Consider the following 13,627-nt stretch of genomic DNA (forward strand, 5'->3'; position numbering starts at 1 on the left):
ATTTTCAATTAAATTTCGTTTGCACAAAACTGTTTTTCTTGTGGTAATTGGACAAATTGCATGACAAGTCGAGAACGAGCTAGGTGGACAAACGCAGGAAAAGGCAACAAGTTATTACAGGACATTGAAATAGCAATCTATTAGCCAAATGGACTCTTCATTGTTATTTTTGAGTACCACTCTATACTGCGATAATAACTTAAACAAAGACAATTTCTGCTTGCCTGGACTTCGGCTGGATTGAAAAATTGTAAAAAAGTTGTTTTCCCTCGCCATTTTTATCAGATTTTTGCGCCAACTGATTTATGGCACCTCCGCCAGGCGCAGGACAATACACTTTTAACCCACCACATCCGATAATCGCCGGCCAGTTAATTGCCAGCCGAGGCCTTTGCACCCACGACTCTCGATTTAAAGCCCACCTTTTTAATCATGCTCGGGGGGCACTGAGAGTTGAATGATCCGATAAGAGGGAATAAAAACACATGCTGTTTACCAATTAATTGTAAAAAATGCTAATTGGCGCTGCCAGTCGATTTCGTGTTGGGTTTTTGCGTTAAGACACGGCTGCCCCGGCAGCTTATCAGTATTTGCACAGGACCGGCGTAAGGAGTTGGCCATTAAAATCTAAATGAAGTACTTTGATTCGGCGCGGTCAGTGGCCATAAATTTAATGACTCAGCCTGCGGACTGAGATTGCTCTATTTATGGGCCGCATTCTCAATCTGGGCCTGCTTAATTAGATTATTTGCGGCGGCCGAAAGGCTTTTGAGCCCACTCTATCTGGGCCGCATTTTATGACACATCTAATGGACACCGAGTCGCCGTCGCCCACAAATCCAATGGATCGATGTTGGCCATCGACCAAAAACCGCAATCATTGCGCTTAAAGCGAATCAATTAGAGTCCTCTGACCCGATGTCGCCAATTTGGCCAACATCATCACCCACCACCCACCACACACCACCCACCACCACCACCAATCGCAATATGGCGACGATGATGTGACGACAAGAGTTATGGCCTGCGGAAATAATTTCGATGTGCAGGCTGCTGCGTAAAATTCGGCACTAAGCTCGTAATCCCAGGTTTCTGCGGCTATTAAACTTATTAAATCCGCATATTCATGTGATGAAGCCTCATGTATCTACTGTATTTATTTGTTATATAAAATGAAAAAAGTCATTGTTGTCATCAGCCATAAAATGTGACATCATTAGTGGTTGTTAGGCAATATTTATGTTTATACGCACCCTTGGGCTTATGTTCTTGCAGATATTTTTCTGGGCCAAACATTTCATTAGCATTGTTTGATACGACAACAGTTTAGTGTCATCGATCAGTTTAAGTGCGATTCGGCAACAAGCGACACGAAAATTTGCCATTAATTAGCCAAAGCTTGGAGGACATCCCTTTCGACTGCCAGTGAACCCAAAAAAAATACTAACAAACAATGCAAAAAATGGAACAAAAACAAATGAGACAGTCGGCTAGACAAGAAACGTGGGCTGCTCTAATGATGATGATGGGCCTAAAAACCAACTTAACCAAAAAAAGGCACAAAAACTGTCGCATATTTTTGTTTGAGCCTGAAAAGGGTCACTTAAAACTCGGGAATCGAGCCATTTAATTTAGAAAATGAGAGAAATGCCAATTCCTAGTAGTATTAATTTAATTTTCAATTAAATAGTTAATTAAGTTTCGATTCAAATTACTTTATATTGTGATACTGGCGTGTACACTATGCAATTAGGGAAATGCCAATTATTGGATTACCAGCTGTAAAAATCAATTGGTTAATCATTATAAGCCAAATTACGGCCTTTTATTGTTTGCATTAGCTGTCTATCGACCATTTCCATAACTGTCTGAAACACAAATATGAATGTATAATTTTTGCTTATTTAATCAGCGCAGCATCTCCACATTTAATTTTGTGGTTGGTGGAAAACACAAACAACAGAGTCAGAAACCAAATCAACAAAAGCAGCTCGCACTTCAGGAAAAATGATTCGCACTGTAATATGCCGCACGTGTTAAATATTCGTTTTATTTTTTTAATTTTAACCGCCGAGTTAATCAGGCAACGTGCTCTTAACGAGCCCTTTGTTGTGCCCATCGAGTGACGTGCGGCATTACTTTGTAATATTTTATTAAACAAATGGAGCAAATCGAATTATGGCTGTCGGGATAAATGGCATCTGCGAAACAAGCGCATAATTGAAGTGAGTAATACACTCTGCGCGTTCTTTAATATATACAAATTATTATAAAAAAAAAACTCATAAAAGGGTAATTCGATGGCAAGGTCCTATAAGCACTTGGGTTACCCTAACACCCGCAAAACTATATAAAAGTTAATGATTATCTGCAGAACCCAAGATTACCTTTCGCAGAAAGATGAAACTCGCTTTTGATGGCCATTTCTGGACAGGAGGGCCTACGATAACCGTTTAATTGCATATTAAAAGGGCCCAAATTGAGCACGTGTCTATATGTAACTGGTAAATGCAATTACTGGCGAATGCCTGCCAGTTGTTACAAAATTTAATTACAAACGTAAATGTTGAAGGATGTGTGCTCCCAGCTAGCTGGCAACATCATTAACTTTTCACAGGGCAGCCGAAGCGCTTTTCCTCCTACCGATTTTCCGACCACTTTTCCCCCTCCAAATGGAAATATCACCGCAGGCAGGATATATAAAATGCCATGTGTCCACAAGAAGGTGGCCTGCGGAAGGAGCAGCTCAAGCATATCGACGGATGAGGATGAGGACTGGGAAAGCGGCAGGACTACATTGAATCACCCCACTCCTTGCTCCTCTTCAGTCAGTACATATTATTTTTCAATTAAAGGACAGCTAGAGCTGCACTTCTATTCCGGGTATCCTGCTCGTATTTTTAAAATCAATTATGCAAATGACCGTTCCTATTTTCATAATCCACATCGTATAAGTAAGAGATATATTTACACATATATAATGGCCGCAACTACATAATAACAATTTGCATTCATGAGCACTTGTTGAAGAGTTCGTTAGCTCGTTCTGCTTTTCCATTGTTCTGGCCAGGCTGACGTCAGGATAACTCAGAGTGAGGAGGCACAATCCTGCGGGCGGGAGGAGCACTTGTCCCTGGGATTAACATCTTTATAATGCGGGCAGAAAAGTTTTGCCGCCCAACTTTTGCTCACATGCGCTCATAAATCAGTCTGCGAATATTGGAGTTTTTCAGAATTTCAGCAAGGCCATATGTTTGGAGCTGAGTGAACCAATTTTCTATTGAATTTTTAACAATTTACTGCGGCGATATATCAATCTGAACTTTGCCAATCGGGAATGTAGGTGGGATTTCCACGCTTGCGAAAATCAAATAAGTTTACGGGCGAACGGACTCAGCTCCTTTATCTCGTTTTCGCCCGAATTGGCAAACTTTTCATTAGCTAATGCCACTGGATGGCAATTAGCGGAGGGAGTCAGCTTTGTACAATAATCCCCGCCATTTCGCCCACTAATTCCAGACAATTTGAACTTTCGCGAAACGAAAGGGAAATCAAGTAAATTATGGTTTTTGATCCCAGTCTCATGAAGCTCTGGGCGCCTGCACTTCCCACAATAAATTCAAGTAAGCCCACTTACGCCGCCGAAACCATAACCATTCATTCATCAGGGATCCCTGGATCCCTGAATCCGTGGGTCTTGGCATACCTTTGGCTGCTGAGCCGTCGACTTCAAAGGCGTTTAACAGCAGCTGCTGCCGCTGCATCGATGGTATTTAGTAATGAGCTCCTGGATGGGAGCCTAAGCCATTCTGGCGACCATCCACACCGCGTTCAGTTGATACTTTGGCCACCTTACCCAGAAGAGGCCTTCGGAAACACATAATCGATGGCAAAAGGCAACGTCAGAGGGCAGAGTCCAGGATACCCTAACCTTCCACACGGACTATTTCCAAACTTAATCAATTAAAACAGAATATTTCATTTCCGTATGTTACTGATTCTTATTGATTATTGTTTATTGTTAAGAATAATTGAGTAGACCTTTACTATGGTATATGTGCAAGCAATTCATAAAACTCCCTTTGAGAGAGTATTCGTCATCGTTTGCTCTGCATGACTATACGGATTATATTCGCAGTGTACACACACACACGCACACACACACTAAGGTGGGCGTGACCTGTGCGAAATTCGAGCGACAGGACAACTGTCAAAGTGTCGACCCGACAGTCGTCTGGTTTTTCGGGGTTTAGGTGCTCTAGTCTCGTTTCGGACTCGTTTTGGGTTTGCTTTGCCAGCTGTCGACATTTGGCTAAAACACTGGGGTGACAACACTTGTGCGATGCTTGGGGTCAGAATATTTGGCAACAGGCATCACACTCTACTCCCCCATTTGACTAATTAGGCAGCCACATCGGTGGGTGGTGCAGGGAAAACATAGCCCTCGGACGTAAAGCTGCGAAAACAAAAATTCCATAAAATAGAGTCATAAAATGTAGTGAATAAGTTTTGTAGTCACCTGAACTGGGCTGAATTCAGATTAGAGCATGGGTTAATTAAGGAACCAGAAGCTGAATTAAAGCTAAATTATTCTTTAGGCCGCTTGTCCTGTTGACGATGTTCTCCAGCTAGCTAATATCCATTCCAGTAACATATAGATTTTAGCCTTGAATATGATGTATCCTATGCCGCACTAGATTGGCCATTATCCCTTAGAAAAAGAGGAGAACACTTCGGCTTCTGTCAAAACAATTCAGACCTCGTTCTCGGTAATATAAATTTATGTGCTGTGCTACGGCATGTGGAAATCCTATTTAATTGCCTAGGCAACCTACACCTGCATGGGTGGGTGGCCATTTCCATTACGCCCGCTGCTATTTGAAGCTCATCTCAGACAGTCTGCATTGCACTTCGTTTCCAATTAACCACGCTGCCATTTAAAGTTGCTGTTAGGCCACTTGTGGGAATTCAAAATTGGAAATACAGAGTGAATGAAGTGGGGAAATTGTTGCAGATTGCCGGGGCATCAGGGGTGTGGTATTTCACATACGAGCATCTGTGGCACGTGCAGCGACCAGATTGAAAGAGCTGATTTAGACTAACGTGGATGGCGACAAATTGTGGGGAAGACTAAAGTGGATTATAAGTCCCGTCGGGGCAGGAAAAAACGATAAATTACCCAGCTTGATGGCGAAAGATTCAAGTGAAGTTGCTGAAAGTATTGAAGATATTTTTGCCCACCTCATGTTCATAATCTGCATATTTTCAGAACTTTTCCCGCTTGAATACACCTCTTGAATGACACCCATTGTTTGTTTGGCCAGCAAAGTTGCTCAGCATATACTCGTACTATGTATATAGAAAACAAACAACCATTTTCCCAGATTTGTCATGCATCAAATACTGTTTTGTCCATTTCCATATGGCAATCCCATGTTGTGGCTTTATGTCGGATTTTCCATTCTCCGTCCATTTTGCGGCGTTATTAAAAAGTTAGCAATGCAACATGTTCTGCTTTTCCACCCCGCTTTGCCACACATCATGGCTACATTTTTGATGGTCAGCTGGGAAAATGGCTTTCACCTACTTTGGCCTACTTACACTGAAGCCAAGTTTTCCCTTTGCATTTTTCCAAGTTTGTGGGTACACAGTAGCCACATGCAAATAGCCATAAAGAACTTGAGATCCCTTATTAAGTTAGCCAGACCACTTTTCACAAACATGCTCAGCGGTCAACTGATGTTGCCACAATTTCTTGAACGGAAAGCGCAAATAGAAATGGCAAAGAAAATCGCTAATCAAACGAATTATAATTACGAGCCATTAAACTGGCCTATTGAAGGCTGAAAGACACTGTATATGTATATATATGTATATATGATATGTATATATTTATTTTTAGTCGTCACTAACTTTTCATATTTGAGATTGAATGCTGAGTTTTGCTTGCTTTTTTTGTTTATCAGTTGTCACAGTCCACTTGCAATGCTTAAAAAGGAAAACTTTTATAATTTTGTTTAAAATATGTATCAATTTTATGCACATAACAGTCATTATTTGAGTGAAACCATAATGAGAAATCGCTACTTTCATTTGTGCACTTAATGCATTGCTCTACAATAAATTGTTTTATTATTTTTTTATTATTTTTAAAAATATTTTCAAAAACTTTAATGTGTATTTTGCAGATATTAAAAAAAAGATCAGATGGTCCCTTTAGTTTTCCGATTCTATGGAGTAGTTTTTGTCATGTATGAAAAGGTCAGATGGAACTGTTAAATGATAAAACTACTCGGTTGCCAGAGTAAACATATTTTCTTGTAGCCCTATAATTCCCAACTAGTTCTAGTTGAGACTGTAAGGCATGTCTTCTAATTTAGAGTCACAAAATATTTCAAGTAATCTTATTTTGTGTATGTGTAGTGTATGTACCGGTTTATGTATGTATGTATGTATGTATGTATGTATGTATGTATGTATGTATGTATGTATGTATGTATGTATGTATGTATGTATGTATGTGTGTGTGTGTATGTATGTATGTATGTATGTATGTATGTATGTATGTATGTATGTATGTATGTATGTATGTATGTATGTATGTATGTATGTATGTATGTATGTATGCATGTACATATGTATGTAGTGTACGTGGTACTTGCACCAAGTAGTAAAAATTGTCTTAATTAAAGCCTGAAGAATGTTTAACTTGTTGTCGGAACACATAGTTATTGCCGCTTTCAATATTTGCTTAGGGAAAATATTTCCTTGCAGCCCTATAATTCCCAACTAGTTCTAGTGAAGACTGTAAGGCATGTCTTCTAATTTAGAGTTGCAAAATAGTTCAAGTAATCTCTCTTACCGGTCGAGCAGTGAGTGTAGTGTATGTGTTCTTAAGTGTGATTACTTGCAAGATCAAATTGGCATCCCTCTTGAACAAATAACCGGGCAAATGTTATTCATACAATTGTTTGAAATGTTATAATATTTATTTTAAAATATTTATTCATAAGAAATATTTAAAATACAATATATAATTATTGTAAAGAGGGCCTGGAGCCAGCTCTAGAGCCAGCCCGAAAAAATCGTGTGCAAAAAAATCGTATGGCGTTACGCATCTTATTATTCTAGTGTCTTTGGCTGAACCCTAAAAACTATATTTCGTATCAGGAAACTGAAACTGGCGTTTGACTTATCCTTCAAATGTTAATATTACTGCATTCTCGAAGTAACTTTGACCCATATGGACCATGAACCCAATCATACAGAAATATCGCAGGACCACTGGTTATGTGTTTCACATAATCAACCTGACCATTCTGCTGTTGCTCTGGACCGTATGCACCATCATCCTGTTTATCTACAAGCCTGAGGAGCTCACCAAGTCGATGGTCACCGTGCTGCCCAATAAGACGGCCTTCAGGGATGTTGAGCTGAAGCAGGACGCCGTGGGGATACAACTGAATGGGGCCATTAACACGTATCTGACGAACCACAGAGTTAAGACAACCAACTTTTCGGCCGTTGGAGTTCGATTGGAGTGGCGCGATCGGTGGATGAATCGGAGCTTTTTGCGCACAGGCATGTGGATGGTGTATATGTACACGGATAAAACGAAGTACCTTCAGGTGCACAGAGTTTTTCAGTTCTCGATTTCAGGATGGCACCATGAAAGGTCCTTGATCCAGCGCACTTTGCAATCTGATCGTGATCTGGTGAACTCCTCCTATGACTGGGCCATGGCGCAGGCGGTGATTTCATTCGAGAGCATGAGTAGGGATCCGGTGGGTCTGCTCTTGACGGTGGACAACACTCCGTTGGAGACCGGCTTGGGTATACTGTATGCCGCCTTTCTGATCGTCGGCCTCTATGCTATTATCATCTGGGACTCTGCGGATCGTATTCTAAACACCTTGCTGATAACATCTTTGTCCTTGGCCCTTCTCACCGTTTTGGGCGATAGACCCACTCTAGAAAAGATAGTGAGTTGGGTGGACTGGGAGACCATGATGATCCTGCTGGGCAATATGATAATGACATCGCGCATGGCGGATACCGGGTTGTTTGACTACCTGGCCGTGGTGGCCTATCGTATCTCCAAGGGCCATGCCTGGGTGCTGATCGCCCTTTTGGGCGCGTTGGTTGCCATGACCTCCACTTTCGTGGACAATGCCACTGTGGTGCTTCTCTTCTGCCCATCCGTCATACGATTGTGCGAGGCGATGGGCTTGAGAACCACCTTGGTCCTCATCATCGTAGCAATTTATGCAAATATCGGAGGCTCTATTACCCCAATTAGTGGGCCACCCAATACTATCATAGCGACCAATAAGATGGTGGAATCCGCCGGCCTGAATTTCGTTCGCTTTTCGCTCTTCATGCTCCCGATTGCTTTGATCTGCCTGGCGTCCACCTTTTGCCTGTTTTACTGGACAATGAGTAAGAAGATCTACATCCTGGACGACAATCAGGTGGAGCTAGCAAATAAGCGGCGAGGAAATGCCAGGCCCTCCTTCGATATTCAGCTGAGGATTGCCGAGCTGAGAAGGCAGCCAAGGAGCACGGTGCTCCCTCCGGCAGACAGCTACTTCGTGATCCTGGCAACCTTGGAGGCGAGCAATTGGGTACGCAAGAAGATGCTGCTGGTGCAATCCTTTCTGGCCCTGGGCTTTGCCGCCTTTTGCTTCATTCTGCAATCGATTCCCTGGACCATTCCCGGTGCCTCTCTGGGCTGGATATCCATTCTGGCCGCCTTCCTGCTGCTAATCATGATGAATCCGAAGGATCTCATCCAGGTCTTGGCCAAGGTCAATTGGGGCACAATGCTGCTACTCGCCTCTCTCTTCATCTTCACCGCGGTCGTTGACGAACTGGGCCTCATCCACTGGATGGGCTATTTGGTGGTGTCTCTGATCGTCCGAGTGGACGAGTCATACCAGACCATGGTTGGCATGCTCCTGATCCTCTGGCTTTCAGCCCTGCTCTCCGCCTTCATCCACAATGCGGCGGTGGCCCCCATCATGGTGAAACTCTGCACTGACATGGTCATCCATGATGAGGTGCAGATACGCCTACTGCCCCTCATCTGGGCCACGAGCATGGGCACCAGCTACGGAGCCAATGGCACCCTCTTGGGCTCCTTGGCCAACGAGTTCGTCTCGGTGGTGGGCAGAGCTTATGGCTACAAGATCACCTTCCAGTCATTCTTTGTGGTCGGTTTCCGCATTATGCTCTTCACCGTTGTCATCTGCTCGATTTTCCTAATTATTGCCCACTCAATCTTTGCCTGGCATTAGCTTACATTCCTAACTTTAATTTTTAACTTTTGTGTTATTGCTCTGTTTATAATAATATCCTATTATTGTGCAAAATACCAAATACAAAGTTTATACACATTTTGAAGATATATTTGTAGCTTACTAATATTTTCTGCCAAATTTGTTAGCCGCTAACTGCTGGCACCTCAAATATTTGCTGAAACCATTGAAATTGCCGTTTGGGGGAAAACAACATTTTCCGGCGAGCGGGGCAAATGCAAATGAGTTTCATTGTTTCCCAGTCAGAGGAGCCATCAGGTTTTGGCGCCTGGAAAACGCGTGAGTACAGGACATACACACATGCACTGAGAAGAACCAGTACTACGAAGCCATTTGCCAACACTCGCTTTTTTACCTGTATGATCCCCATATGACTCCATTTATACGTAATGAAGGAGTGTGTGGATATTGAACAAATTCCTCATGACCACATTCGAATTGTATTTAAAAAAGACAATACTGAATCTTTTGCTCAGTGCATAAACGCGTATCGATGCATTTGCACGCACATATGGGCGCATCTATATTATATCGCGTTTTCGCTGGCGTCTTTTGTTTACCAAATTGAATTTTTCATTACCGCCTGACCAAGTGTTGTTGTTGGGTTTTGCGATGCAGTTGGCGATGCTGGGTCCTTTGGACCCCCTGCGTAGAGCCCCCCTTGCCCTCCTAACACTCGGCTAACACACACGCTCTCGGTTTATAATTGGATTTTGATTCGTTTTGCATAAAAAGTATGCTAGCACCCAGACGCCAGACAATTCGGCGAAAACGCGCTGTATGTGTTCGAATTTTATGGCTTTCGCAGAGGCGTCGCTTTGTCCAGGACTAAAATCGAGCAAAAAGTGCGTGACCCAGTCGCAATAATAACGAAAAACATCTGGAACGGAACCCTTATTGAGCTGCTCCTTTTTTTCCGATTGGCGAATAATTTGACTGCATTTCTACTGGGTGGTATGTAGTATGGCTTTAGCATTTATTGCATGCCGCACAAAAAATTCATTCGAGTGTTGTATTTGTGAATTTACATATTGAGCTTACATGCGATGCTTATGCAGCTTCATTTGATTGGCACAAATAAGTCCAGTTGGGCATCGAGAAATGGGTATATGAAACATCAGTCTTCGGCCATATCAAGCAGATGTTGTTTAGATGACTTAGTTTATTATTTGGCATTTATTCATATCAGCAATTTAATATTGTGGCCAGAGAAAAACTGAAAAGCTGGCACAATGTGTAGCTTGCGGTTTGTGAAGATATCAGAAAAATCCCAAATGATCCTTAACAGTCAAGTGAAGTGAATTACTTATGAAAGGCATTTATTTGTGGTTACAATTCATGTCTTTTCTTTGTTTTTAAAACTGGAAGGTTGAGCCTACAGCTTTAGCTTTTAAATCCCTAGAATGTCCCCGAAGGAACATGGGTTTCCTTTACCCTTCTCTCAGTTTCCCCATTAGCCAACCTAAATAATGGCCAACTAAAAATGAGTCTACAAGGTTGCGAAACAAGTGGCTCGTAAGACGGGTTAATCTCTCCATCTAGTAGCCACTCACCCGATCCCAACCAGCTCATAAATCTGCCCCATCCACTGCGGTGGACACCATCCACTGTCCACGGGCACACCTTTCTAATGCCCCATTCTGTGAGGCATATTTAATTTTTTGGCCCAGTCGAGTCCTGGCGCCGACATGCGTGCTTTATTGGCCGTAATCCCGGCGAGGAGTAGCAGTGCCACCACGGGCACTTAGCACTCCTTAAGTTTTACAACTTCACGCTCAATCAGCCAACGCTGCCAACGGCTGTTGGCTGTTGGCTGCTGGCCATAAAAAGGAGCACCCCGAACTCAAACTTTAACCCGGACTAAGTCCGATGCGGATGTACTTTTTATGTATCTTTAAGGTGGCGTTAAAACTTGGGTTGGTCTCTTTTTTAGTCTATTGTTGTGGTTGGCCTGAGCCCAGAAAGCAAATAAATACGCCTGGGTATTCAGCTTTTCCAAGTCCCCTTCCTTTATCGGTAAACCGCCTTCCCTTCTGGAAACTGAGGTATATTAATGATGTAGAGAGATATGCAAAAATTAGAAACTTCTAAAAAAGAGGAATGTTTGATTACTGCTTATTATTCCCTTGCAGCTCAAAAGTTTTTCGTTGCTAATAAAATCGTCGTTAAAAATTAGAATAAAGATTTTTCTGATATAAAGTTTATCTACTGTTTATTGCTTACAAGTGTTTCCTCTTTGTGCTAATGTCAAAAAAGATTAAGGCCAAAACTTTTGGGAGAAAAGAATTCTTAAGCAGTAGATTTCACTTATTATATGGATTATTTAAGAAGTGTCAGGGAAGTCAACTAGTGACCTATCGGACTTCCGCCTTTCCTGTTTTTGTTTTCGTTCTGCGGTGGTTAACTATTTTCTGTTTTTTAGGACTGACCATTCTCGTGTTTCCCCTGGCGATGCTTTTATCCAAATTATTTTATTTGCGCTGGCAGAAATAATAAATTATGGCAACGGAAATCAAAAGGTTACTTCAGCGACGAGCGAGTGTGGCAACCAGAACAGACATATTTTGATACCCATTCTATGGACACCGATGCTCGCACCCTGATATATATATATCTATGTATAGTTGCCACGTCCGTGGGATTTGCAGGAGGGTTTCCGGGTGGATATGATGGCTATAATAAAGCATAACAAGCTTAAAGCGGGTGTCAAGTGGGTGGAAGGGCAGGTTGCTACACTCTTGAGGCTGTTGCAACCGTGGCAACAACAACTTGCACGAGTTGTTTGCTTTGTTTTATGGCTAATTTTAGACAATTTATGAAGTGTTGGTTATGCTTGATAAGAGCCTCAAGTGGCAGCGACAACAATAATAAACTGCGAGCAATTCATGCAAATGAACTCGGCTTTAAGGCCCGCCCTGCCACATTACGCATACGCCCCGTGATGCGCCACACATGATAAAGCCGCGTAAGCAGCTCCCACGCTGTCCATACATATCTACATGAATGCCTACCCCTCCTTCACGGCTGACATATGAAGTTGTTAATTTTCAGCAACAACAGCGCTCAGTTCAGTCTTCCTGTTTTCCTCAGTTCAAGGGGAAAAAGCGAAAGACATTAAGAATGCCTTTTTACAAGCATTGTTGACAAGAGTGACTGAAATCCTCATACGAATGTGTATTTTTAGCTTTCGCAACTTCTGCGATTGCCTAATGTTGCCATGTGGGAGGCAGGAAAATAAATGTGATGGCTTGGGAGCGTCAATTAAAAATTACCCACGGAAATCCGAGTGCAAATTAGGGTAAGAGTCATCAACATAATAAATAAACAATCGCAATGAATGAAAGCTAATCCAACAACAAATAAGCTTAATCAGAATTGCAAACACAAAGCAACTTTTTACATTTGTAATTAATTTGTAATCAAATGGAACCAAAACACTTAATAAGTGATAATTAAAAGAGTTCTGCGGAAATTAAATCTAGCAGAAGGGAGCTAAAGGCCAAATGAGCAAAAATGGAAAACACTAATGCAATTTCCAGCACAGCCACATTTCAAATTGGCCACAGCTCGACATTTACTGTTTACATTATTAAAAGTAATCAAATCATATTCCCCCTTTGCACCATGCCCCAATAGAGATGGCTGATGGCCGAAAGCGAGACTCTTTAATTATTCAAATGAAATTCTAAATAAATTGATAGGCAGCAGTTGGCAAGTGCTGTGTTGTGTTTTCCACTGGAGTGGCGACAATTTTGTTTCCCAACCAGTGGCACTTTCAAAACTTTATTTGTCTGGCTGCTGGCATTTTGTGGCATTTTATGTGGTCCTTCCGGAATTTCTGTCCCCCCCAAAAAAAGGAGCATTAATGTGGCAACAGCTTTAAGCTGCAAATCCGTTTACGCTTACTAAGAGACTGGACCAAGCCCAACGAATACCATCAGCTTGTAATTTTGACTTTTATGGTGTTGTAATAGAGCCATAAAATTGCATTGTTTTGATCCCTGTCAGCCAGGAAAATGTTTTGAATTATGTACGATTTTATTAATGGCCCACTGACAGGATGGAATGGAGATGACTATTGATTTATGGAGGCACGGCGGGAATGCTCGCTGCATCTTATCCTCGATGCAATGCACTCGCATAGTTGGAAATCCAATTAAAAGTGCCTCGAGCTACAGCCATTCAACTTAATGAACTATTTCCTTTGGGCTCCAATCAAGCAGCTTCACATATTTCAAAGCATACGCACAAAATATGTTCATCTCAATGTTTATACAAAAATGCACTGGGTATTCAGCGTATTTAACATG

At 42.0% G+C, this 13,627-nt stretch overlaps 1 protein-coding gene across 1 annotated transcript; it reads left to right on the forward strand.

Annotated features, from left to right (window-relative positions):
* The first annotated feature begins 7,250 nt into the window (after nt 1–7,250).
* Nucleotides 7,251–9,296, forward strand: LOC6546535 (P protein). The gene has a single exon (XM_001971233.1). It carries the CDS (start codon nt 7,251–7,253, stop codon nt 9,294–9,296), a length of 2,046 nt encoding a protein of 681 aa, XP_001971269.1.
* Nucleotides 9,297–13,627: the final 4,331 nt, after the last annotated feature.

Source organism: Drosophila erecta, unplaced genomic scaffold, assembly GCF_003286155.1.
Source record: "Drosophila erecta strain 14021-0224.00,06,07 unplaced genomic scaffold, DereRS2 tig00000021-arrow-pilon, whole genome shotgun sequence".
NCBI classification, from domain to species: Eukaryota; Metazoa; Arthropoda; class Insecta; order Diptera; family Drosophilidae; genus Drosophila; species Drosophila erecta.